The 27,379-nt window shown below is 33.8% G+C and overlaps 2 protein-coding genes across 2 annotated transcripts in view; one reads left to right on the top strand and one right to left on the bottom strand.

Moving 5' to 3' along the window:
• Window positions 1–26,544, top strand: part of LOC134664757 (carcinoembryonic antigen-related cell adhesion molecule 1-like) — a 39,663-nt gene extending 13,119 nt beyond the window's left edge. The window contains exons 3-7 of the mRNA XM_063521505.1: window positions 2,275–2,483; window positions 4,254–4,464; window positions 22,230–22,357; window positions 23,997–24,165; window positions 25,473–26,544. Of these exons, the coding sequence (XP_063377575.1) occupies window positions 2,275–2,483; window positions 4,254–4,464; window positions 22,230–22,357; window positions 23,997–24,165; window positions 25,473–25,582 (827 nt within the window). The 3' untranslated portion in view covers window positions 25,583–26,544. The remainder of the gene's footprint in view (window positions 1–2,274; window positions 2,484–4,253; window positions 4,465–22,229; window positions 22,358–23,996; window positions 24,166–25,472) is intronic.
• LOC134664750 (uncharacterized) lies at window positions 14,693–19,167 on the bottom strand. Its single transcript, XM_063521496.1, has 2 exons — window positions 19,044–19,167; window positions 14,693–18,470 (listed from the first exon to the last, which is right to left on the bottom strand). Exons 1-2 carry the CDS (start codon window positions 19,160–19,162, stop codon window positions 14,729–14,731), a joined length of 3,861 nt encoding a protein of 1,286 aa, XP_063377566.1. The 5' UTR covers window positions 19,163–19,167; the 3' UTR covers window positions 14,693–14,728.
• Window positions 26,545–27,379: the final 835 nt, after the last annotated feature.

Genomic DNA, 27,379 nt, shown 5'->3' with positions numbered 1-27,379 from the left:
TTGCAAGCTATTGTGAGCTTTATGGTGCTTGATTGCACGCACTTGACCTGAATCGTTGCCGGAGTAAGTGTGAAAGGGTGACGGAATGGTGTAAATGGAATGCGATTGATGGAATTGGATGGATGAATGGAATTACTATTTTATCGTTTAAGTGAAATCGCGATAGAATTCCCCGAACGCAAATAGGTATATTTCGAATCATTTTTTATTGTTACGTTTTCTTTTCAGGCTTTTGTTGCGTAGGTACGTGCTAAACATTTTGTCGTTTCATTAGCATAAATACGTTATGAATGGAATTCCAAAGGTCAATATACATAATTGTACGTATGCGTAGCGCAAAACATACGTTTCTAAAAATATATACCACACCTAATGAGTAAACCCAGGTAAAGCCTAAAATAATCCATAATAAAGAGATTAAGATCAGTCAGACATAAACAGAATTATGGTCCTACGGAGCATGAGGTTTATCACGTCAAGCATAAAATTTTGCAAAACGCGTAGGTTGACATAAAACGGTGTTGTAAAGCGGTCCGTCCACAGGACAAAGCGAGGATCATAATTTAAATTTTAACACTTAATCAAGCTTTGGCTGACAATCAAGATTTACGTCTCTACTGGGAGCGTTTCATTTTCCACTCCATTTCTTCGAGCTGCTCTTTAGGCAGATAACGCGATTAATTTTTAATCTGATCGCTCTCCATCATTAATTTCCCACTCTGTGCTGACGCGTAGGACGATTGTAGACAAATCTAATTGATGGATATTTCGTTGGATCCACTGGCGTACTATAACGAGGGGTTATTAAATAATACGACCCAATGAGAATTCGACAAACGTAGCTAGGTACCTACGTTTGTCGTACCATATATCAACGGGTCCGTAACGTCATAATATTTTTTGAAAGTTTTATTTTGAGACAAACTGATGCTGGATTTATTTTTGGAATATGCCATTTCTAATGGTTTAATTACCGTTCCAAATAAAGTTGGATTGACGAAATATTTGGGGGTGAAACTTTTTTACACGCATTTTCTCAAAAACACGGCATATTTTTTGATAAATATTTCATTGGCAGTACTTTAGCTATAACTTTAAGAATAAATACTTGACTGTTTCATTACTTACAGTTAAGAATTTTAGTATTGATTGCTGATAAAATCTCCATGAGCAAGGTTCACAACAATACCCGACGAGTTCTTGAACTATTGTGAATAATGTATAACACAACTTTGCTTGAACAATCTGTTGGTAATAGGTACTTGCCCAGTTGAATGCAATTTGAATAAAGTTGTTGAGAAGTCAATTTTATTTAAACTAAGTTATCAATGAAATTAAAATGGAAACACAGATGGCGTGTTACATAGCTTAATCCTACTTATTGTACAATACTAGTAATATTACAGTTTATTGCCTACTTTTATCTTATTAAAAATTTATATTAAATTTGGTTCAATTAAACCACCATCCGTCAAAAATCTAAACTCAAAACACAAAAATGATATTGTATACCTACATATACTTGCTATGATGCAGCATTGCTTGCTATGTTTGCCAGATTAATAAAGTTATTGTTCTGTTTATTGTAGACCAGAATATTTACAATCACTCGAAATTTACGATAACGTTTATCTAACGAACAAAGCGAGTTGCACGTAAGTAAATTTTGTTACAAAGTTTTGTACGAATGCCTCGCCAGTTTTGATGAACTTGTCATGTAAATTACTCGATTTGAAATGTTAATTTAGTTACGCTTTAAAAATGGATATAGTTTATAAATAGAATGATTGAAAGAAAGATTGCAGATTTGTTACCATGTTGCTGTTTAGGTGCAATATCATGAATTACTAATGTGGATGTGTGGGTGTGCATGTGTAGCGTCAAAGTAAAATGTCTTGCAGGATAAACATTTTACTTCGAATTATACCAAATGCTTCTTATTATGATTTCTTTTAAGTATTTCAAGGATTTCAAAACAGGGTGATTTTAAGAAAAAATAGTTTAAGCTTTGATAACTTTGTAACGTGGATCATAATTATCATAAAACATTATTTTTATTTATATTCATACAATCATGTAACTTGTAATACTTTGTACCTACAAAAACTATCTGCGTAAAAATCGATATTATAGCTTTAAATCGGAAAGTAATTTTTTATTTCAAAGTCACTCTATTATACGATAAAAACATAATTTCACACACAAAGCACATCTATCTGCTTTGCTGTTAACAACACAACATGTATCCATAATAAACAGATAAAATGATTTCAGTTTGCCGTCAAGATAGCAGTAACAACAAACCTCGAGACCAGAGTACAGTTTCGGAATCTTCCCGAAGATTCCGAACAGAGTTCTTAGAAGATTGGCCGCAAGCTCCTGGGGCTCCGTACTTCGATCCAAGTACACCCGACAATGTGACCGGACTGGTGGGACATCCTGTCACGCTTCTTTGTAAAGTGAAGAATTTGCAAAATCGGACGGTAATTGTAACTTAAACCAGAGTATAGTAAACATAGAAGACCTACCTTATAAAACACCGCATTTTTTTTTCATTTTAGCTTTGTGCGTGCAAGGTACTTTGAGGCACAAAAGTAAATCTAAAGCGTAATTAAAGTATTTTATTGTTATTTAATTTTCATACGCTAATATTTAGTTAAAATGTTGAAAATAAAATTAGTTAAGCGCCATATTTAATGACGACTTTCGTGGCGTTGTACGTGGGTATTAATTAGATAGTCTTCTATTTACTAGCCTCTGCTTGAACTATGGTATCATTATTATGTCTTTAGGCATAAAATATTTTGATTGGTTTGTTGAGTCTTATCCTTTTATTAAACTTTATTTTTTCCATACTACTCCCAATAATTGAAGTAAGATGAACGATTATTGTATCTATGTGGTATAGGTATCGTCTTGGGTCATCGCATTCGTTTTTCGTCAAATTCTTATATTAGTCCTATTTTACTTTCGTCACTCATTCTACATTGAAAGCCACCGACGATTGTGATGAATGTAGAGTGGGTGACGAAAGCAGAATAGGACTAATTTAAGAACTTGACGAAAAACGAATGGGACGACCCAAGACGATACCGTGGTATACAAGTACCAACACAATATTTTTATCTTCCGTTTTGTATATGTAGAAGTTGGTTAATGATTCCTTGATAAAGAAATGCAAACTTTTCTAAGATTTGATTTAAAAAAATGGACTTTGTCCAACCTTTGTTTTACCATAGCTCGACAAGACTAAAAGGACATTTGAAAAATAGCCTAACCCTTCAAATATATCACAACTTCCATTTTTCTGTGACAAAAATGCCGGGCGCTCGCTCGGAAGTTTTAATTGCTCAAACTTTTTGCTCCAAATCCAAGTGTGAAAACGTTTGAAGCGAAACAGTTCAATCTCCGGTTCCTATGCACCAAAACGTTATACCTCTGCTGGAACTATTTCAATGAAATATGCTCAAAATATCGATTTCAGTAGCTTTGATATAATAGCATAAAGTTTGGGTAGCCACACATTTCTCCACAATGCAATGGTAGGTGGCTACCTACCATTCAGATATTCTCATTTACATCCAGATTGCGACTGCAACAGCGTCACCATTGCGGCGTTACTGGTGCAGTGTTATTGTAACATTCCATTTCTGACCGCAGCTGCACTACTGGTACTGAACGCGTCGCTGTTGTTGTCAATTTCCATAGTAAAATTAACAGTAGTGCAGGCTGTCGTTGGAAATGGACTGTCACCTTTAACATCACTGTCAATTTTCTTAATAGAATGAGTGATGAACTCAACGTTATAATCACTACAACCATGCGACAGTTACGACAATGCAATTTATCATGAAAATTGACAGTAACATCTTCCGACTGCATAGCTGCAGGAAATATCGAAATAAATATCGTCCTGGATAATTTTAGCTACAGCAATTCTGCACATAATGCTGCAATAGTATACGAGTATTACCTTAATGTTACCTTGTAATTCAATAGTAGTAGATATTAGTTTGAAAAATGTAGGTAACGAAGAAAATAATGACATTCTGGCACTTCTCGCTATATCCTCATTACGGAGGATTTCTGGTGCTGTTATTATGCCCCGTAGGTAGATCTGTCATAAAATATGTATACTCGTATATTAACAAAAACACATTCACTGTTTAAAAATTACATTACCTATAGTTGTAATTATTTTATACTAAAACTATTTTCATTTTAGTATTATTTATGATCTATTTTTGGTAAAGGTATCATGGGTGCGTCACCGTGACATCCACCTGCTGACGGTGGGGCGCTACACGTACACATCGGACCAGCGGTTCGAGGCGCAGCACAAGCCGCGCTCCGAGGAGTGGGCGCTGCGCATCCGCTCCCCACAGCGACGCGACTCCGGCCAGTACGAGTGCCAGATATCCACCACGCCACCCATTGGGCATGCAGTCTTTCTCAATATCGTGGGTAAGATAACAAGCTATGCTCTAACGGATGAGCGCTATAGATCTAACCCCGCAGCAGAGCATTTCTAGCAAGTGCGAGTGTTAGATCTTCAACTCGCCCCATGGCCATCCGCGCCATTTTCCCCCAACATTAGGAGTGAGCGTTTCCGTCATACGTGACGTATATATACATGCTAGACGAGGTAGTTTTTGCACATTCAATCTGCACAAAAGTATGGCGTTTGACGCATTCCATAAACGCGTAAAAATCTTCTTACATCCCTGTTTTTATAGTCAAGATGACTACTTATATATACATATAATAAAGCTGAGGTATAATACGCTATGAAATTACACAAGGGCATACTGAGAATTCCTGGAAGAGGCCACTAAAGTAAGTCGTCTCATATATCAGAATCCAAAAACTTTCAGTATGGCTCACGTACATTAAACTCTCGAAGCTATCTAGATTTGTACTACCCCATTGATTAAAACGACACTGTTCAGCCACGAGCTACTCGCTCCAGCAAGCTTGCCAACCTTCTAATTGGAATCGTATCCGGCTTGAACCGGCTCGTTCCAGTTAAGCCACGACTGCAGGAAGCTTGCCACTTGTTTATCTGTTTGTCTTACCCTGGATTAAGTTTCCGATGAAGTTATTGGAGCGAGCACGGCTCTGTATAACCAGGATGTTGCATAAATGTAAACATTGAGATATTTTATGGTTTAATGCGATTTTTGATTAAATAAGGATAAGTTATTTGTTTGTTATGATATGACCGCCCATGAAAAACCAAGTAGTTGGTCAAAATCTACAACAATGCGAATTATGGACTACTATTGTACACTCTTGAGACGAAGATCGTCTTAATTTACATGGATGACAAATCGGTTATTTTCGGTTATTTTTTGTATGGAAATAATCGGTTATTAACCGAAACCGCGGTTATTTCCATACAAAAAATAACCGATTTGCATTCCCTAGATGTAAAGCTTTGATTGGAAATACTGTATAGGCAAGATAGGTTTTAATTACTTATTATACTTATTTTAATTACTGTACACAAAATTGTTTTTTTTATGTGGGTACTTACGTTGTTATTTGAATTTCCCCGAGGTAGTATTTAAGAGCCCGAATTTCATGATATTTTTTACTTCCTATTACAGTTAATTTTAAACAATGTCAAGTCATTATAAAAAAACATCCAACCCAATCCAATATAATTGATCTAAAGTTATAGTTTTCCCTAATTTTCATTTCCCTATTGTCTGCTATTAGTAGCATACAGCTGTTTATAAATGATTTATAGTAAAAACCTTTTATTAAGTACCTTCTTACATACCTCTCAAGACTCGAGATAGAGGTCGTATTATTTCATTATCACAGTCGCTCATACATCAAAAGGACAGGCGGAGTGAAAAATTGAAGGGAAAGTAATTCCTTAATGCTTCCTAATGTACATGAGGCAAAGTTAAATGGAACGCTTCGCTCACATCCATATTGTTTGCTTCTACTCTGTCACCGACATCAGTAGAAAGTATTCGCCGTTTCTGGCCCCGCCTCTCAGTGGTCCCCGATCCTGACCCCAGGGCCGAGCCACCGCCCATGCTGAACCAAAAAAAAAAAAAAAAAAAAAAAAAAAAAAAAAAAAAAAAAAAAAAAAAAAAAAAAAAAAAAAAAAAAAAAACAAATAGCCCCCCATTTGAATTGATTGCGCTAGGTCCCAGCAGTGCCCGGCGCCTCCTTCAGGGACTTACGAAATACGCTACTTAAACAATACACCTTGTTCACCACGGTAACAATAGGCTCATCGACCCTTTTCTATTGTTCGATCTCGACTCGGGCGCGCTATTGTGTTACCGAGCATACTACCTGCCTGGACCCTTTCCTTAACCCACCGACGTCTCCATTCATGCCTTCTTTATGTGTGTATACAGTAGGTGTTTGTGATAGGTATTAGAGATAGGTATTTTGCAATATGTATTAGCAATACCTATTTGCAATAGGTATTAGCGATAGGTACTTATTTGTGATGCATAGGTACTCTAACTATCAACTCTAATAACCCGCATTATCTTATTACCTCTTGCAGCTATTTCGATTTATAAGGAATACAGTTCTAACCTTCTTCTGACGTAGAATTTACACTATTTAGACTTTGGCAGTCTAAACTAGCCTTAACCTTTTACCAAACCTAACTTATTCTTCGAAAACCTTCTCATTTCAAACTGACCTGCTTTCACCTAGTCTTCCGATATAAAGTAAACTCGTAGTTACTTGTTTCTTTCTATTATTTAAAAAAATAACGAGGCGTGTGAGGTATTTCTTGTGCACTTGTTTTCATTGTTATAACAGCTTAATTGCTTTATTGATAGATGTCTATTATATTTTATGCTGACAATGGGTTTATTGTTTCCTATACATATTTTTTTATAATTTTGGTTTGAGTAAAGAGAACGTCTGTTTAGATGAACTTGTTGAGACATGTTACTTTGAGTGATTTAAAAAAAGAACGAGACGTGTCAACTGGTTTCAACATGATTTAGTCTAACACATCAACATTTCTTGTGCGTTGCTATTCATTGTTATAACAGCATAACTGCTTTATTGGTAGACATCTATTATATTTTATACTGACAATGAATTTATTGTTTCATATTATGCTTTTGAATTTGGATTTGAGTAACGCGTCTGTTTAGATAAACTTGTTGAGACATGTTACTTTGTGTGATTTTAAAAAAAGAACGAGACGTGTCAACTGGTTTCAACATGATTTAGTCTAATACGTCAACATTTTTGTACGTTGCTATTCATTGTTATAACAGCATAATTGCTTTATTGGTAGACATCTATTATATTTTATACTGACAATGGATTTATTGTTTCCTATTATGCTTTTGAATTTGGGTTTTAGTAAAGAGAGCGTGTATTAGATGAACTTGTTGAGACATGATTTTAACGGTACTGTACCCTGGTCATAGTGACACGGTATAAAAGCCGAAGAGAAATGAGTTTGAGTAAGTATTACCGTCGTGGCAGTCCTCTGTATCAGAGCTCCTTGTATCTATTGCAGTATATAGAAATATAGTGTTAATTCAACAGTGAAGTGTTTAAGTGTTTATAGAAAGACCCAACAATGGATGTAAGTATGTCTTTTATTACCGTAACTTACTTTGTTTTGTTTTCACTTGTGTTCTTTGTGTTTTAATTATCAAGTGTAGACAGTGTGTAAATTATTGTTTTATATTGTTTCAGTTCACTGAAAATACTTTCAAGAACTATTACTACCCGGATAATAATAAAGACGAATCAAGCGATGAAGAGGGTACGCTTGGTTTCAAAGTTAAACAAGCCATCGCAAAGAAACGTTCAGGAAACAATATCGATAGTTTCTTTGAACGACCTAAAAAGCAACCCAAAATTGTGAAACGGTCTTCGAATGTGAGCAAAAGTTCACCAGACGGTGTTGCAAACTTATCATCCGGACAAGACGACGGGGCGTATGCATCACATTTGATTAAAATCGAGATATATGATATGCAAACAATTAAAAACGTCCCACCCATGGAACACTGGAAGCATGCGGACTTCAGATTGAAATATTTTGCGTTGGAAGACGATTTGGAGCTACAAAATACGCGAAATATTATTTATAACATAACAAAGCAATTAGCTTCTAAGGACAGTAGTGTGAAATATTTTATAGATAATAAGAAACAGTGATAGTTATAATTATTAATGATAGTGTTAACGTATTTCTCATTTTTTACCTCTTAAGTACATTTTCCATGTAACAGATTTTTTTTTGTGTCGTCTCGTTTTTAAGTAACAAGGATGTTAAGAAATATTTTGTAAATAATAAAATTTAAAAAAAATGTATAGTTTAGAAAGGTCTTTGTATTATATGAAAAAATAAAAAATCTTATTTAAGTACAAGTATTATTTTATTTCACAAAAAATGTTTTAAACATATTCCTTAATATAAGGTCATTACATACAGAATTATCAGAAAACAAACTTAGCATATCTTTCATAGTTTTTCCATGATATTTAAAATACAAATAAACTAAACAATATTCACCACAAACTGCAGTAAAATGGTTTTGAAGAGGTTTATTGTTATAAAACCACTGTCTGGTGTTTCTTTTCAAAAATAAGTTATGGTAACCTGAAGGCTTCCTTCCGAAGGAATCAAAATATTCTCCTATACCAGTAACATCAATGTGTATGGCAACCCAGTGGGAGCCTGGTTTCGTGTCAGGGTCCAAATTACTAACAATAAAGACAGGTAGATCGACCCAAATAGGTATTTTGTTGGCAGCAAAAACATTTGTTTCAAACAGTGGGTTTAATTTCTTCATACAAAATTGTATCTCATTAGTATCCATAATTACTTAATTAATAACAATTTATGTCTTGATGATGCTGCAAACAATGACTACAATAAAATAAAGTAAACGAAAGAAAACATTGTATTTATATAATTATGTTTATCAACTATTATAATCTACAGATACATCACGGTTTTTGTTTATTTCAATAATGTTATCAAATTCTGCATAAACGATAAAATTAATGGTGCTAGTTAGAGCCGAATCAAAGCGTACTTCTATCCGAACACTTCCATGTCTAACAAGATTCCAATGTGAAGTTGAACTAGCAGATAAATCTGGGGTTAAATCAAAACATAACAAACAATAACCTCCACCATAATCTGTTCTACTTATTCCATTACCTTCGTTGTGAAAATGAATACCAGTTCCGGAAAATAAGGTGTGATATGCCGCCGCTATTAAACCAGAACTAAATGACGGTTGTAATGTTTTAGAAGGAATTTCATGACCATCTACAAACAAACTAAATGAATTCATATTATAGTTTTGAAAATTAAATGGATTCAATGCTAAATTTCCATTAAAACCTGAATTTGATACAAATCCAATAATACACCGTTTAGGAATTTGTCCGAGAAATATATTATCCAATGTTTTACCCTGGACCCCTGATGGTATTGTGAGAACCTTAACTTCTGCTCTCGTAATGGGGTACTTCGCAGTCGTTGTTGCCAATACTTTTTGATGGGCTAACAAAACGCTAGGATTGATTTTTGTTCTTCTAACAATGAGACTAGCATCTGTTATTTGTACTTTATATTTTTTATCTTGATGACAAATTAAATTAAACGATTCTTTTGATCGGACTAACTTAATACGCAATTCAACGCCATTTATCAAGAATTTCTCTTGGTTAAATATATCGCCATGCAAATGTCCAATCATTTCCACTTGCTTACTCTCTTTGATAAATTCTAGTCTTTTCTGAAATCCTTTGTTGTTGGCGTCAACGGTATCCATAAAATCTGGGGTATCCTCATACCATAACCCACAAGTAAGATGGGTTTTTTTGGCTGCCGGTCCATAGTTGAGAAGATTTTCCATATAAGCACGATAAGCATATGTATTGTTTGGGGGTGATATGAGTTTTTGATTTAAATATACATCAAGTTGGTTGAAAAGGGAATGTAGCCAGTTATTGGTGGGTCCAACACCGGCATCTGCTTTTAATTTTGTCCCATCTTGATTCAACACTTTAGCAGTAATATGTAACATTGTGTGTGATAGATCAATGTAGTCATCTCCTGATCCAGGTACTTGAAATTCAATGGGACCATCATCACTTAAAGATGAAATTGGTTTGTAATGAATCCAATGTCCGCTTTCAATACTTGTTTGAGTTGATGGAAGGGCAAATATATCTAATTCTGATTTTGCACATTCACATGAATGACTGTGTAGAAATGACATTATTTAACTTGAAAATATATCGTTATTTTTATTATTATTTTTACTTCCTCTTCGTCGCGATGCTTTTCGAGTAATGAGCGGTTCTCTTCTTTTATTCGACATTTTATACCCAGATCCTGACATGAGAGAATCAATTTTTTCATCAGCCTTTCTTTTTAGGTTAGCGCTCGCTTCCTTAAATCGTGATCGAATGGAACTATCCATAGGACGAGAATTTACCATATCAGATAACAGACCAACCCCTGCCCCTAAGGTTTCTTTTCCAATGGTTTTTAAACCGCTAGATAACAAAGGGAGCACTGATCTAAATAGTCCACCCAAAAAACTGCCTATACCATGTCCTCGTTGGTATGGAACTCCCTTATAGACAATACCTATCCCAGAGCCGGCTTGGTGTGTATAATAATGTTCGTAAGGACAAGAGACTGACGATCTGTTGTAAATCATTTTACTCGTTGAAAGTGTAGCTTCACGCAAGAAGATCCAAATTGAAATGGTACTCTGACACCAGTCGTTGTTCTTATATCTATTTCAATTGTATCGAACTCTCTTCGTAAAACTGGTACATAATGAGCGGGTGAGAAGATGTGAGTTTTATAAGCTCCATAAATGAACTTAGTTGGATCTAAAGGTATTATTCTGAGTAATGAAGTAATAACATCTCCGACTACTTGTGGATGTATTATATCAGTATAAACAAATATTTGAGATGGTAAACCTAAATATAAATTTGCGGGGTTTTTTCCTAATGTATTTTGTTTTAAATTTGTTCTCGGTTTAAAACCCAATTGCAGACTTAGTATCGGAGTTGTTATGATAGATGTTATTTCTTTATTTGTTGTTGCTATTCCAACCAGTTTTGTTAATCCATCATATCGAAATTTTACGTTATTTTTTAACTGTGGGTTTTCATTAAACGCTTGAAGAAAATGATCTATATTATCATATGTAGTGGCTGGTATATGAGTTTTTATATCCACTATTTTTGTAGTTTTGTCGGTGGGTGATACCACCGTTTTCTTTAAATAAATGATGTTTTCGTGCTCTTGAACATTATACATGGAACAAGGGTATTGAAATTCCACCAACCCAACTACCCATTCTCCATCCAATTTAATGGTCTTTGGTAATTTAGTTAAGAAATGTGCAGTCGTGTTATCCGTGTAGTAATCTGATGAAATATTACTTAACAAAGTTAGATAAAAACTATTTTCACTCATATTTTCTTTAAATTTGATTCAGGTATCCAAGAATTAAATTTATTAGGATAACCTTGCCACTTAACTAGTATTTCCTTTCTGCCAGCAACTCGACGCGAGCGTATTATTTTATCAATTTTATACTCGTTGGAGGGGAGGTAAGTTACCTTTTGTAATTCTTTAGAATAAAATGTACCAATGATGGGTTCACCTTCTAAATCCTTTATTGTATAAACAACTCGTGGCGATCTGTTAATAATCGAATCAATAATAAATATTTCATCACTCCAATTACTTTCATAACCTTTTTGAAACACATGCTTATATTTAGTGATTCTAACATGATCACCTACATTTAGTTTTTTAGTTTCTGATGAAATTTGCCTATCTTTTTTGCGATCATATAAATTACACCAAACAGTCATAATATTATTAGAGCTAACATCAACTGGACGCATTTTAATGCTAGAATGATAGCTATGGTTGTAAGAATGTAAAAGATCTTGTAATATATTTGTGTAGTTATATGTATTCTTATGAGTGAAGTAACGCCACATTTTCATTTTAAGTGTTCTTTGAAACCTTTCTACTATACTTGCTTTAATGTCGGGGTTATTAGTGGTATAATAATTAATATTTTTGCTCTTAAAGTAATCTCTAACCGCCTTTGAAACAAATTCTGTACCTTTATCAGATTGGATGTGACGGGGAACAGAGTTGGCTTCAGTAAATATGCTTTCAAAACATTGTTTAACAGTTGCTGAATCCTTCTTCTTCATGGCTCTTGCAAAAGCATATTTACTGAATACATCAATAACACAAAGAATATATTTGTACCCATCATTATATTGACTATAAGTACTCATATCACTTAAATCGGCTTGCCAAAGTTCATTAAAGTTCGAGAGAATGTATTTATTTCTAGTAAATCGTCTATGAGTAGGTTTATGCAGCGTGTACGTATCTTGAGATTGTAACCATTTTTTCACTTCCTCTTTGTTCATTTGACCTTTCATTTCCTTTGATAAATTATTTAAACTGCTATAGCCAGCTGGATTAGAGACATCATAGTAGATTCTGTTAATGTCTAATAAGGACTCCATCTTTCCCACTCTATTTTCTTTCCGGATCGCTTTTGCTCCCGTGTAGCAAGAGGTGTAGAAGTATTATTATCTTTATCTGTTGAGGCTCTCGTCTTCACAGATGTGGAGGGGGTAAAGGGTTCAATCAAAGGAGTACCATTAATAAATGCTAAATTAGTAGGATTACCTATGCATGACCTAGGCACTTCGATATCTTTTAAAAGTAAAGCAAACACTTCCCATCCAATTGGCTTAGGACGTTTAAGACATCTAACGGTGTCGCTTACCAAATCAGTAATATTACTATTTTGAATGGTTTGGTTATTTATAACAACTTCACCAGTCTGTTTCCACCAAATTTTCGGTTTACTTGAAACAATGTAATCTAACAACGTTCGAGCTTTTTTTTCATAAGATTTAGGTAATATGTTTATAATTTTTGATGGACTAATTGGCATTAGTTCTTGATTTATTTCACCAGGTGGTGTATTAAACGATGACGGTGTTGCTGCTTCAGTTACATTATCTGTAACTGACTCATTATTTTCATTCTCCTCCTTTTTGTTCACTTTTCTTTTTATAATATCATTACTTTCGTTGACGACTTGATCTAGTCCCTCCATCACGATGGGTATTCTAAACGGTTTTCGATCTGTTTCAATAAAATGTAGAAATCTTTGTAATGCTTGAGAATATAACGTCCACTTTTCGCGATCATTCATTTTACTTTTAAGGATCTTTTGCATCTCTCCATCTAGCCGAGATGAGGAATTTTCGGGTGGACTCTCATTCCGTTTCAGTCTTTCAATAAAATCTGATTCTACTAATAACATTTTTTTTGTGTTTTCCATTTTGTTTATGATAAAGAGTTCACTAAAGCACTTAAAACTGCACCTAAAATAATAGGTAGAAATGCACCTCCTTTTTGAACTATAACAGTTTTTCTTATTTTATGTTTCCCTTTCGAAACTAATTTTCTTAAAATATCTTTATATTTTTTTAGTTTCGTCTTTTCTTTTTTTTCTAATGGAATTTTCCCATTTAGGACGTTATAAATACACTCACAAATAATGTTGATCTCTTCATCGTCACAAGATTTAAGTAACGCAGTACGATATTTGGGTTTAAGCAACTGCAATGCTTCAAGTAAATGTTTATATGTGTTTACTCTTGCATGCATCATGTAGAACTGACTAAAATATGCTGATTTTTATCATATTTAAACCCCTTTTTAGGTACATACACTGTGCAATGCCCATCGAACGGAAATATTTTTGTTTTGAAACGGCATATGTCATTTGTATTTTGTTTCAGGTCAATCATGAGGTAACCATGAGCATCCTTTGTAGCATCTTTGTAGGCTTCGTCCACAAACTTTGAGTTTTCTGGGTAAACTTGTCGTGACAGGTAGCGTATTTGAGTTTTATCCCTGGGATTTTTAAAAAATACAATGTAGCTTGTATTCAATGAAATATCACGTTGACCTCGACCTTGATGAAATATGTTTTGTGTAATATAAAAAACACTTAAGTTTCTATGATGACTACCTTTCGTAAAAATGTCAACGATTCGTCCATCTGATTCTCTCATCAAATCATCTATAATAAGAAGTTTAGGTTTCTTCCCATCAAAAATTGAAAAATCTGGTATTCCTTGACTATAATTTACATTTTCCAGATTGTAGAGAGGTTGCATTTCATCATAACACCAAATAATTTCATCAAATTCAACATTACATATCTCTTTGGAGTTATTCAAAAAGTTTGTGACAAATTGAGTTTTACCACAGCCACTAGGACCTGCGACAATGGTGGTGAAAGGATGATAAAAGTGAATCATTATTAAATATCGTAATCTATGTGTATGTGTGTGTTTGTGTGTGGGTGAGTGTTGATATGTTAACGGATGGACTTTAAATGGTAATATTCAGCAAGACGATTACTATTTAAACAACTCAGATATAGTAGAAAAAAACAAAAGGATTACGTAAAAAAATAATTTATTATATATGATCACACTTTTAACATCAATTTTTTTTGTTTCTTATTTACAAAATTACCTTAAAAGATACAATAAAATAAAATTCATACATTTTTGTTTACATGTTTACAAGTAATATCTTAAAAATATACAATGTACAAACAATAATTTGGAATTCGAATGTTCTGTGTGATTAAATTTCAACTTTGAAACTTTTTAATTATTGCGGTATTTTATAATGACCCCACGCAAGAGTGTCAGAAGAGTTTTCTAATAAGTATCGTTTTGTATCTTCATGCGATAATGATATTTTATTTATTTTTTGAGTGAATATTATATGTTTTATAGACTTAAATCTTAGCATTTGAGCGCGTTGCAAATTTTTATTAAATAAACACGTTTTGTAATTGTCAAGAGTAAATTTTTTTGTAACACATTTATTGACTCCTTTGGCTTTTGATAAAACACCGTATTTTTCACTTTTCTCATCATTCTCGTCATATTTTCCAACATCTAAGGTATACATTTTAGACCTCAGACCTACGAATTCTTTTAAAATTCTACCATTATTTTCATCTTTGAAAAACCCTAATCGCTTTTTATTTATTAACGGCAAATCATATTTATTGTTAGGAGGATAGTCAGATGTATCAAAATATAAATTAAGGTCTGATTTTATATCTGCGTAATAATTTTCCGTGAAAATTTGATATACTAAGCTATCAGTATCTGTATAAAGAAGCTTAAGATTGTCTGGATATTTGGTTTTCATGTAGCTGTAGTGAAAGTCATACATCAAAGTTTTTGATATATCTAATACGCAAAATCCCAAATAAATCGGTTTATTATAAAATATTCTAGTTTTATTCAACTGAACGGCTACTAAATTCTCAGAGAATATGGATAAACTATGGAACTCAGGTTTCGCTATCAAAGATTGAACCCCCTGCGTTTTTCCTCGATTTTCCCAGTTATTTAATAATTTGACATTTACACGTTTTGCAACATTTTCCATGGTCTTACCGAACACTGAATTATTCATTAGTTTAAAGAAATCTTTTTCAAAATCAGATGATGCCTGTGATCGCATGTGGGTGTTCAAATCTATGTAACTTTTTAACCACATAGACTGCTGAAATTTAAGAATGCGATGGATTTTACTCAATTTCAAACCATTTTTTAAACACTGTTTTAGATTTCTATAGTGAATGACATAATTCGTTTTTTTATTTAAATTAGTAATTAATTTTTTTTCTTTGGAATTACCCAAACAAACGTTTTCAGGACAGAATGGTAAATCTGAATGAGAGTCATGCAACTCGTTAGGGTATTCGAGATCAACTTCTAAAATTAAACCATGTTCAGCGTCATCAGATATATTAAAGTCAGTATCTGTATTTACCCATTCAAATTTACCGGTAGGAAGACATTGAGACATAGCCCACCCGTAAAGGTTATTTGCATCAAAGTACATAAGAAATGACGATGGGATATTTTGATTATAATCTGACAAAAAAATATTATTAGCCTTCGCATATCTATTACTACATTGTGATATGCCACCTCGAATATTTTTCGCTATAAAAGCTATTTTATCGATATCAGTTAGGAGTTCTAGTTTTATTTTTGTAGTTCTTAACATTGCATCCCAACTTAATCCCGGAGCAGTATAATAATGAGCGGGGTCTAATCCATACGTCTTAAGACAAAGGTTTCTAAAATTTTCAAATATATCAGTTAGTAATAAAACATCAGTTTTTAAATATAAATCAGAATAATCACCCATATTTTTGCATTGAAAATGAGACCAAACATCTTTTGCGTGATCATAATCCTCCTCTGAGATGTGACTATCAGACAAGGAACTAAAGAAATCATCTTTAGAGGGAAGAGCTGTTAAGTTTAAAGAATCGTATGATGACATGTGTTCATAGGGATATACACCCTTTCGTAATAAGCGTTTAAAATCCTCCTCGCATGAAAAATTCAATTTTAATTCATGAAATTGTTCAGGCAACAAGTTTTTTGCCAATTTGTCAAGACTACTGGACATAAATTTAAGTGAATCAACAAATCTCAATTTAACTGTGCGATTATTTATTTGCAAGCTCTTAGAAAATGAAATGTATTTCTCTTTGTTCTCTGGAATCAGTTCAATGTCGCCTTCCACCAAACCAAGCCCATGCACTATAAAATGACTATCATAGTTACACAAATTATGGAAAAATACAGGTACAAAATTAGGTGCCCTATATTTTTCAGAACAAAATTTATGTGCCACTCCTTCATAAAGACCGGTATGGTAATTATAGGAAATGACTGAATCCTCGTTTAAATTTTTATCACAAATATAACATGTACTACTCTGAGAAATATGCACATTATTTGCGTTAGATAAAGGCAATGGAGTTTTTACAAAAGTATTTCTCCTACAAATGGCCTTTAAGTCTTGTTCCATATACTTCATAAATTCCTGGGTGCAATTTTTGCCTTTATATGTTCTGTACACTGATAATTTATCATTATAAGAACATTTAATGTAGTATCCAAAACTATATACCTCATGTTTTTGTACATTTGTTGTTGAGGATGTAGTAGGATTAATTTTACCTGTTTGAATCGGGTTTAGAAAGGCCTCGAAATCAGCATAAATAACAAAAGGTACCCTTAATTTACGTTCATAATTATCGAAAGTAAGTATATTGGAGGAAACGTTTTCATTGAACCAGTTTTTCTTTTTATCCTGTTCTGAAGGTAAATGTGTACAAACATGGAAACAATCGTTTCTTTGATGATTCATTAAATTGTCGCGAGTTGTAAATTTCGACAAACAACCATCACAAATATGTGCGGCATGCTGTGTATTTGATAATTGTTTAGATACTAACCTAGATAAATTTTTGATATAGCAATAATGCCCCTTACTGTCTTTGGATATGTACAATAAGTTCAAGTGGGTAGCTTTTTTGCACTTTGTTAAGTGTAATGGGCCTACTACGTCATGTATTTTACTTTTCGAATTGTATTCAAGACCAAAAACGTTTATACTTATATCATTCATTTTTTCAAATTTCTGAATATCTCCAACTTTAAGTGGGAAAGTTAAATTTCCAAAATTTAATTTATTTTTATGCGCTATATACGATTTCGTTGTGTTTGAACGATGACTTGTAGGTGGATACAAGCCTGACAATACAGCCCATTTAAAACATTCATGATCACTATTTTTTACATTAATAACTGCCTTTCTGTTCTGAATATCACGTGGTAATTCGATAAAGGAAGAACCACGCAATGGATTAAATTTGTTTACATTGACATCTAGATAGTTAAATTTTACTAAACTCCATCCACTATCTTTTCTCTCAAAGTTAAATAATTTTGTTAATATATCTTTAACAACTGACTCGAAAATCTCATCTTTGTTGCTACTAATATCAACTACATTGTTACATAATTGGAAATCAAATGTATTATTTACTTGTTTGGTCTCTTGAGTAAAATCCGCATTTAAAATAAAGTTTACTTTTAAAGCATGGTGATCAGTGAGGGAACGATCCAATAATGCAAAGATTTTATCTTTATTTCCTAGTAAAATAGATTCGGGAGTAAATGGTTGGTGAACATTTTCATTTAATAGTATTCTGTAAGTGGCCACCCTATTCTTAAAAGCATTTTCAATTAACTGAACATTAACCCATTCAATGTCAGCCCTTAAAACATTATTTTTGTGAAGATTACTATTTAAATGATTTTTAAAATATCTTTTAGAGACAAACTTATTACACACAGAACATTCAATTTCATGATTATTATTTGTACTCACAATGACATCGGGAACTGGTTCGGATGATGTTGATGCGACAGGTTCAGCAGCTGCTGGACGGTTTTTCTTCAACAAGAATTCTTCAGTCTCCAAAAATTCAGCTGTCCTTTTTACTCCCCGTCCTATTTGAGAAGATCTATAACAATACAAAAAAAACATAAATATCTTAATGTGAGATAAAATAAAAATAATTACTAAAATGGTTGGTTGTATATACTAACGTAAGTCTTTTCGACACTGCTGACAATAGGCCTGCATCATCAAAACTCCATCAATCACATCTGATGACTCAGTATTCCCCTTGAAATTTTTTATATGCCCATCACATGGTGTATAATACGGTATAATATCAGAATCTTCCAGTAACGTGTGAGGTAATTTGTTTGAAATGTACCACATTCTGATATTTCTATGAAAATATGCTACAATAAATTCTTTATTTAATTCTTCAATCTTATCACGAGGTAAGGTGAGGCCAATATGATAATAAGTAAACACCATTATGGAAAAGGATATCACAATACAAGCACGGCACCAAAACACTGAATGATATGAACTCGAGATACCCCGCTTATATAACCAGTCCTCTCCCACCCCACCTTTATCCTAACAATAAGTTCAGGTCACAACAAGTTAGGGACCCATCCTTTGTTAAACAGGTACCGATTAAGAGTTATAAACATGTATGAACAGGAATATTTTTACTTACGCCTCTCGATGAAGTTGGCTCACAAGACGGGCAGCCTCGCATAAATCTTCATTTTCTTCTATTTCTTCACAGAGTCTGATAAGTTCAAGATCGTAGACATCACAGCTCAAAGAGTCCATTATGAAATGAGAAATCATACAGTGCTTTCTTTCATTTAAATAGTTGACTACACATATAAGATTTCTAAGAGTGGGGACTGTGACCTTTACAAGTGAGAAGTTTAAATTAAAACTTGTTGTAATGTGATACAATAAAAATAATCTGTTACATGGAAAATGTACTTAAGAGGTAAAAAATGAGAAATACGTTAACACTATCATTAATAATTATAACTATCACTGTTTCTTATTATCTATAAAATATTTCACACTACTGTCCTTAGAAGCTAATTGCTTTGTTATGTTATAAATAATATTTCGCGTATTTTGTAGCTCCAAATCGTCTTCCAACGCAAAATATTTCAATCTGAAGTCCGCATGCTTCCAGTGTTCCATGGGTGGGACGTTTTTAATTGTTTGCATATCATATATCTCGATTTTAATCAAATGTGATGCATACGCCTCGTCGTCTTGTCCGGATGATAAGTTTGCAACACCGTCTGGTGAACTTTTGCTCACATTCGAAGACCGTTTCACAATTTTGGGTTGCTTTTTAGGTCGTTCAAAGAAACTATCGATATTGTTTCCTGAACGTTTCTTTGCGATGGCTTGTTTAACTTTGAAACCAAGCGTACCCTCTTCATCGCTTGATTCGTCTTTATTATTATCCGGGTAGTAATAGTTCTTGAAAGTATTTTCAGTGAACTGAAACAATATAAAACAATAATTTACACACTGTCTACACTTGATAATTAAAACACAAAGAACACAAGTGAAAACAAAACAAAGTAAGTTACGGTAATAAAATACATACTTACATCCATTGTTGGGTCTTTCTATAAACACTTAAACACTTCACTGTTGAATTAACACTATATTTCTATATACTGCAATAGATACAAGGAGCTCTGATACAGAGGACTGCCACGACGGTAATACTTACTCAAACTCATTTCTCTTCGGCTTTTATACCGTGTCACTATGACCAGGGTACAGTACCGTTAAAATCATGTCTCAACAAGTTCATCTAATACACGCTCTCTTTACTAAAACCCAAATTCAAAAGCATAATAGGAAACAATAAATCCATTGTCAGTATAAAATATAATAGATGTCTACCAATAAAGCAATTATGCTGTTATAACAATGAATAGCAACGTACAAAAATGTTGACGTATTAGACTAAATCATGTTGAAACCAGTTGACACGTCTCGTTCTTTTTTTAAAATCACACAAAGTAACATGTCTCAACAAGTTTATCTAAACAGACGCGTTACTCAAATCCAAATTCAAAAGCATAATATGAAACAATAAATTCATTGTCAGTATAAAATATAATAGATGTCTACCAATAAAGCAGTTATGCTGTTATAACAATGAATAGCAACGCACAAGAAATGTTGATGTGTTAGACTAAATCATGTTGAAACCAGTTGACACGTCTCGTTCTTTTTTTAAATCACTCAAAGTAACATGTCTCAACAAGTTCATCTAAACAGACGTTCTCTTTACTCAAACCAAAATTATAAAAAAATATGTATAGGAAACAATAAACCCATTGTCAGCATAAAATATAATAGACATCTATCAATAAAGCAATTAAGCTGTTATAACAATGAAAACAAGTGCACAAGAAATACCTCACACGCCTCGTTATTTTTTTAAATAATAGAAAGAAACAAGTAACTACGAGTTTACTTTATATCGGAAGACTAGGTGAAAGCAGGTCAGTTTGAAATGAGAAGGTTTTCGAAGAATAAGTTAGGTTTGGTAAAAGGTTAAGGCTAGTTTAGACTGCCAAAGTCTAAATAGTGTAAATTCTACGTCAGAAGAAGGTTAGAACTGTATTCCTTATAAATCGAAATAGCTGCAAGAGGTAATAAGATAATGCGGGTTATTAGAGTTGATAGTTAGAGTACCTATGCATCACAAATAAGTACCTATCGCTAATACCTATTGCAAATAGGTATTGCTAATACATATTGCAAAATACCTATCTCTAATACCTATCACAAACACCTACTGTATACACACATAAAGAAGGCATGAATGGAGACGTCGGTGGGTTAAGGAAAGGGTCCAGGCAGGTAGTATGCTCGGTAACACAATAGCGCGCCCGAGTCGAGATCGAACAATAGAAAAGGGTCGATGAGCCTATTGTTACCGTGGTGAACAAGGTGTATTGTTTAAGTAGCGTATTTCGTAAGTCCCTGAAGGAGGCGCCGGGCACTGCTGGGACCTAGCGCAATCAATTCAAATGGGGGGCTATTTGTTTTTTTTTTTTTTTTTTTTTTTTTTTTTTTTTTTTTTTTTTTTTTTTTTTTTTTAGGTTCAGCATGGGCGGTGGCTCGGCCCTGGGGTCAGGATCGGGGACCACTGAGAGGCGGGGCCAGAAACGGCGAATGCTTTCTACTGACATCCGTGTCGTACCTTGTTTGCCCACATACTCATGTCAAAGAGTTAATCTTGGTGTGAATATTTACTTCCGCAGATTGAAGATTTTGTGCATTTATTTCTAAGTTTTGTGGTTCGGCAGTGAACATGGTCGATTGGTCATAGAATAAGGAGTCATATTACTTAGGTATAGAAAATTACAGTTTTGATTGGTACTTCGTAACATTTGTATTTCAAGGTGAGGTGGGTCCATTCAAATAAGTGCCGTCTTTGAAACAGATCAAACGAGTGACGTTTTCTATTTCTAGACCAGAGTGTAACAAATAAGCGGTCGTCGTTTAAAAAAAGTAGGGGGAATAGCTCTATCTATGTATAGATATTCGTTGTATCAAATTGTCCATGACAAATTATTATCATTGTATCTCGTAAATTCGTACTGGGGAGTAATCACAGAACACAACGATAGCAGTTGTTAGAAGTATAATTATGTATATTGTTAAATCCAACTAACTTCGTTATTGGATAATACTTTTATTTTTCTAATTGCCATCCCTAAATTCGCTTGAAATAAAAGATAATTTATTGGCCTGGAGCAACCCGGATCCTTTACGAAAAAAATTAAGTTTGACTTTGTTAATCGGTTGTCTGACATTATGTGGCGATTATCATTTAATTAGTGTATTTTTTTTGCAGAACCAGAGACGGAAATACTGGGTGGGCCGGATTTATTTATCTACGCTGGCTCCACCATAAATCTGACGTGTATAGTCAAGCACACACCAGAGCCTCCGAGCACAATTAATTGGACTCACAGAGGCAAGGTAATACAGGTTAAGGACCGTGCTCCATCTTGGCGTCCTGTCGCTTTGAGTAGTTGGACGACTTCGTTTGATGGATAATATGACTAATGTGCGTATCAAGAAAACTATTATCAGTGACAGTTACAATCGGGTCTATCGCGAATTTATTGTGTTACCTTTAAGGCCGAGCCACACCGGCTTGCGTGTGCGTGACGTGCGCGTGTGCGTGCGCTAAAATGTTGGAGCCGCACACGCACACGTCACGCAAGCGGTGTGCCATCTCTCATAAGGATCTGTATACTACAACGCTGCACGCACACGTGCACGTCACGCACACGCAGCCGGCGTGCACAGGCCCTTATTAACCGACGTTACCACGACCAGTGAAAGCTGTGTCGAAACGTCGGTAAATAAGGTAACCAAATAAAGTCGCGATAGACTCAATAATAAATGTGATTTAATTTGTGTTCAAAACGCGAGTTTTAAATTTTATATTATCAGTGATCTGTAATAATACATACTATAGGTCGTTATATTTATTTTATTAAATGGAGATAATGGACATAGCTATCTAAAAACTATAAAACTATCATTTAACTTAGGCGATTGATGAAAAGTTTTAACACATTCACTGCCAGCGATTTCTATTCGTAGGCGTTTTTCGCTACACACGGGTTTCCCATTTACCCACCTATCTTATTAACACATTCATTTCATTATGCTGCCTAATAATACCTGTACGAGTTTTTTATATAGGTATTTTTATCCTACACGATATACAAGGAGTTAATTTGAGCTGAAAGAACCAGGCCCCATTTTTCATTTAAAAAGAAAGAAATATCTAGTTAGCCAACTTCTAGCGGCCACATCGATTGACGAACAACCGAACAATGAACTGTCGATCGACAAACTAAAACCAAAATACTGAAAGCTTGGACACCGTCCCGGCGCGGCGGTTCAATTTGGTTGTAAGCCGAGTAACCAAACGCGTTCGACCATCATCACGCACGGCGGGGACGTCATTATATATTCCACGCCAGCCATTCCGATCCAAAACCCACATCTACCGATATTGCACGAAGCAATGAATAGTCGGATTGTGGCGAAATATCGTAAAAGCTTTTCGTGTGTACGTTAAACTTTATATCATATTTGTTTTAAATTGCAATAACTATTTGAAATATCATTCATATACCTACCTACAATTTATTTGACATTGCATTGCAAAAATATAATTTCCTAGTGAGAACGGAATAAATAAAAAAAACCAATTAATCAATTACTTAGTATATTGTACACCAAATAGTGAAGGATATAATTCCAACCCGTTGATAGCAGTTTATTGATAAAATATTCTGTATACCAACCCATACAATATATAATGTTCAATCGGTCTCGTGACATATCTTACCGAAATTTACGGCCCGATTCGAACTTTAAGATACGTCGATTGATAGATCTAGAAACGATATGGATTATATTATGTCAGTGTCAAATGTGACGTTTCTTCAAACAAAAACGTCACTTTTGACACTGTGATATATCTAATCCATATCGTTTCTAAATCTATTTAATCGACAATATCGACATATCTTAAAGTTCAAATCAGGCAGTTAGTAGTCTATTGCAAAATTACATCAAGGACTGTTTTATCTGATAGACGATAAACTTCGACTCTACACGAGGCGGCATATCGCTGGTGACTGAAAAGGGGACACACAGCAGCAGTCGGCTGCTAGTACAGTCAGCCAGGACGTCAGACGCAGGCGCATATCAGTGCGCGCCGGACAACGCGCTGACCGCTTCAGCGAGAGTACATGTACTTACTGGTAAGTAAATTCAAACATTTTCTGTTTCAGTTATAAAAAAACACGACGACACCAATACATATATAGTCAGCCTAGAGTCTTGAATTCTATACGAGGATCTATCTTATTTAATTTTAATGGATGGGACGTCAAATAAAATTAAATAGTATAGATCCTTCTACTTACAAAACATTTGTCAGCCTCAACTTAAAGACACGTAATACATCGTTTAATATACAACGTTCGATTACACACTTTATTATTAAAAACTCACTTTATCAGTAAGATTTCTAACTTTTTAAAGAACGTCTCGTTCTATGTTGCACGGAAATGAAATTTTAAATTACTTTTCAGACGATTTCATTAATATTACATTTTATAGAAACCGCTTTGATTGAAATCTCTAGCTTAGGTAGATTGATTTCAAAAAGCGATTTCAAATTTGTATTGGAAGTTATCAAAGTACTTATGAAATACGCATTTATGTTTTATAATTTAAAAGATAAGAAACTGTATTTAAACTTACGCCAATGTTTAGTAAAAATAATCGTAGTTTTAACGATTCCTAAAAGTAAATGCTTATTGTACTTAGCATACCGTAGATTTCTACGATATGCTACTATTTTCTTTTTTAGGTACCTATGTCGGAATTGAAAAATATACAGGATTATATTTTGAAACAAGATACGTTGGAGCTCTTAGATCCCATCTCGGCCTCCAAGCACTTAAATTATGGTTGATAGGTCAGACACAAGACACTTAAGAATGGCTCACATTTCACCGATCCGAGCTTTGGATTTATGTTGGCCCCGTATCTACAAAAGCAGTTTTCGAGCATGTGCTAAGGGCTACAGTAGGTACTACTCCCACTACTCTGTGTGTAAAATTATGTATTTCTTTTTTTTGGCACCGCGTGAGTTTGAAACAAGAACAATTCAACTAACAAAAAAAGTTTTATTGAACTATGAACTCCAACTCTTCGTTAAAATAAATCACAAGCGGAGACAAGTAGGTAGGTAGATAGTTAGAAAACTATTCCTACTTGAACCCAAAAGTTCCATTCGTGCCAAGGTGGTGTCAGAAAATACCACTTTTTAGTCCACTTGCGAAACGTACTGTACAGTCTGTCTGGTCGTTTGTCTTGTTCGGCTGTCTGTCGTGAACTGATGTGATTTTGTCCCCGTAACGTTTTGTGTCTAATTTTGATTTAAAATGCCCGTAGTTCCAAATATGTATGCCAGTCAGTCGGTCTATGTCAGATTGTCAAACGCTTCATAGACATTTAACTGCTTACAGAGTACGAAAGATACAAAACATTTTTGTTCCAGGGGAAACACCAGCAGCGATGCAAGGCAGCGCCCAATGGCCTAGCAGGTTACGGCTACCTGTTGTTATCATTATAAGTGTATCATTATTTAAAGTGACTGTAATAGACTAATTGAAGTAAGGTGAAATAAGAAAGTGTTAGCCGCCAAAATTTACCTAAGTCTCTCTAAGTGTAAATACATTTTTGTAAACACTAAGGTTAACTTTAAGGTATCTACTATTTAAAGATTATGCGAGTGGATGGGAAACATCGAATTGTAAACGCAAAAATCAGTGTCAATGTTGCAAATGTACTTAGAACCTAAAATATCAGGGTAAATTGTAAATTAAAAATAATAGTTGCTGAGTGCATCATTTAAAGTACAACACCATAGATGTTTAGTTCTATAACACTTTACTCAAGACCAATGTAAAGTTTATCAATTCCTCTCTTTTAAATAGGTATATTTAACTAGCATCTCAATTTATTTTAAAACAATATAACTAAATAAAAAGTGTTCCTTATTTCGTCGAAGTAAAAAATTTCTACGTCGTACTGCTTAAAAAACCAATGTAGACTTTTTGTGGATTTTCAGTTACGTTTTGACCATGACCCACTGTCTCACTTAAAAAAAATACAAATTTTCAAAGTGCGATAAAACTAAATTGAAAATTCTGAAAAAATCCACTTCGGTTATTTAAAGGAAGAGACCACATTAAGCAGTTCAGACGTAGAAAATTTTATTTTGCGGATACGAGCAATGCCCTACTAAATAACTTATATCTAAAATTGGTTCATGATTATGATTTTCCGGTAAGTGTTTTTTGTATACTGTATTTTCTAGTTATCAAGATCAATAATAGTACCTACTAATAAATAGTATTCTTGGATTGACTAGTAAATACACTGTAAATTGGATTGAATGTCTAATACTTGTAAGGATTTCTGTCAAATTGTTCTTAATAATTCAAAATACGATTACAGTTAATATGAGGAGAAAACAATAAATCAAATTGTAGTTAGTAAATAAGGATAGTCGTAATTACCTACATTGTTCTCAAATTAAAGTTGATTCAGAATAAAACGATTTACAATTATACTTTTACTGTTTTATTTTTTTATTAAAAGACCAAATTATATCAAAGTACCTTATAAAAGTAATGAGACGTAGCGAGCAAAAATGTAAACATTATTGTTATAAATATGTTAGAAGGTGAAGAAAGATCAAAGTTACATAGGCAATCGTTGCTGATTCATTTTCATAATTTGAATAAAATTAAAACTGTTGGAAATAATAAGTCTAATTTTCTGGTCCTGAATTAAATAAAAAACGGTACATCTCAAGGATACGTTTTGTTACACGGGTTTGTAGTCAATTTCAAAGAGTATTATTATTTTATATTTACAAAAAATAAAATGACGTCAACAACTTCACAATAAAATACTCCGACGATAAATTGTAGAAAGTTATTGACGGCGTCACTTCCTAAGTTCCTACGTAACACTGACATTTTTGTTGAAAACGTCACAAATGCTTAAATATGGCAACAATTCAGTGTGGATTTTTTTTAGTTCCATTTTATTTAATTTCTACTATTTGTAACGTTTTCAACCAAAAGGTACCACATTAGGTTCGCGCGGTTATCGATAAGATTGATTTCAAATTGAAGATAAATAGAAATAGCGCCTTATCTACAACCGACAATAAGTACCTGGGTCGTTCTACCGTTTCGTGCCGATTTGCCACTTTTTTGGAGATTTTTTTTATTTTGAAGTTACAGTGTAGGTTTTGATATTGTGAATGTGTATACGTATTGTGTATATTATTTTAAGAAAGGCACCTATATACTGGTTATACTTTTGGAAAACATATAAGGAAAGTAATGAAGGCACAGATGGAAATGAAAAACCAAGGGAAGGTAATGAAAC

The sequence above is a fragment of the Cydia fagiglandana genome, chromosome 1, assembly GCF_963556715.1.
Source record: "Cydia fagiglandana chromosome 1, ilCydFagi1.1, whole genome shotgun sequence".
Taxonomy (NCBI): domain Eukaryota; kingdom Metazoa; phylum Arthropoda; class Insecta; order Lepidoptera; family Tortricidae; genus Cydia; species Cydia fagiglandana.
This window is presented reverse-complemented; position numbering and strand designations above follow the sequence as displayed.

Coding starts and splice junctions, on each gene's coding strand:
- LOC134664750 (XM_063521496.1), bottom strand. CDS start 19,162: ATGGACTCTTTGAGCTGTGATGTCTACGATCTTGAACTTATCAGACTC. Junction 18,471..19,043: donor AGCCAACTTCATCGAGAGGC/GTAAGTAAAAAT, acceptor GTATTGTTATAG/ATCTTCTCAAATAGGACGGG.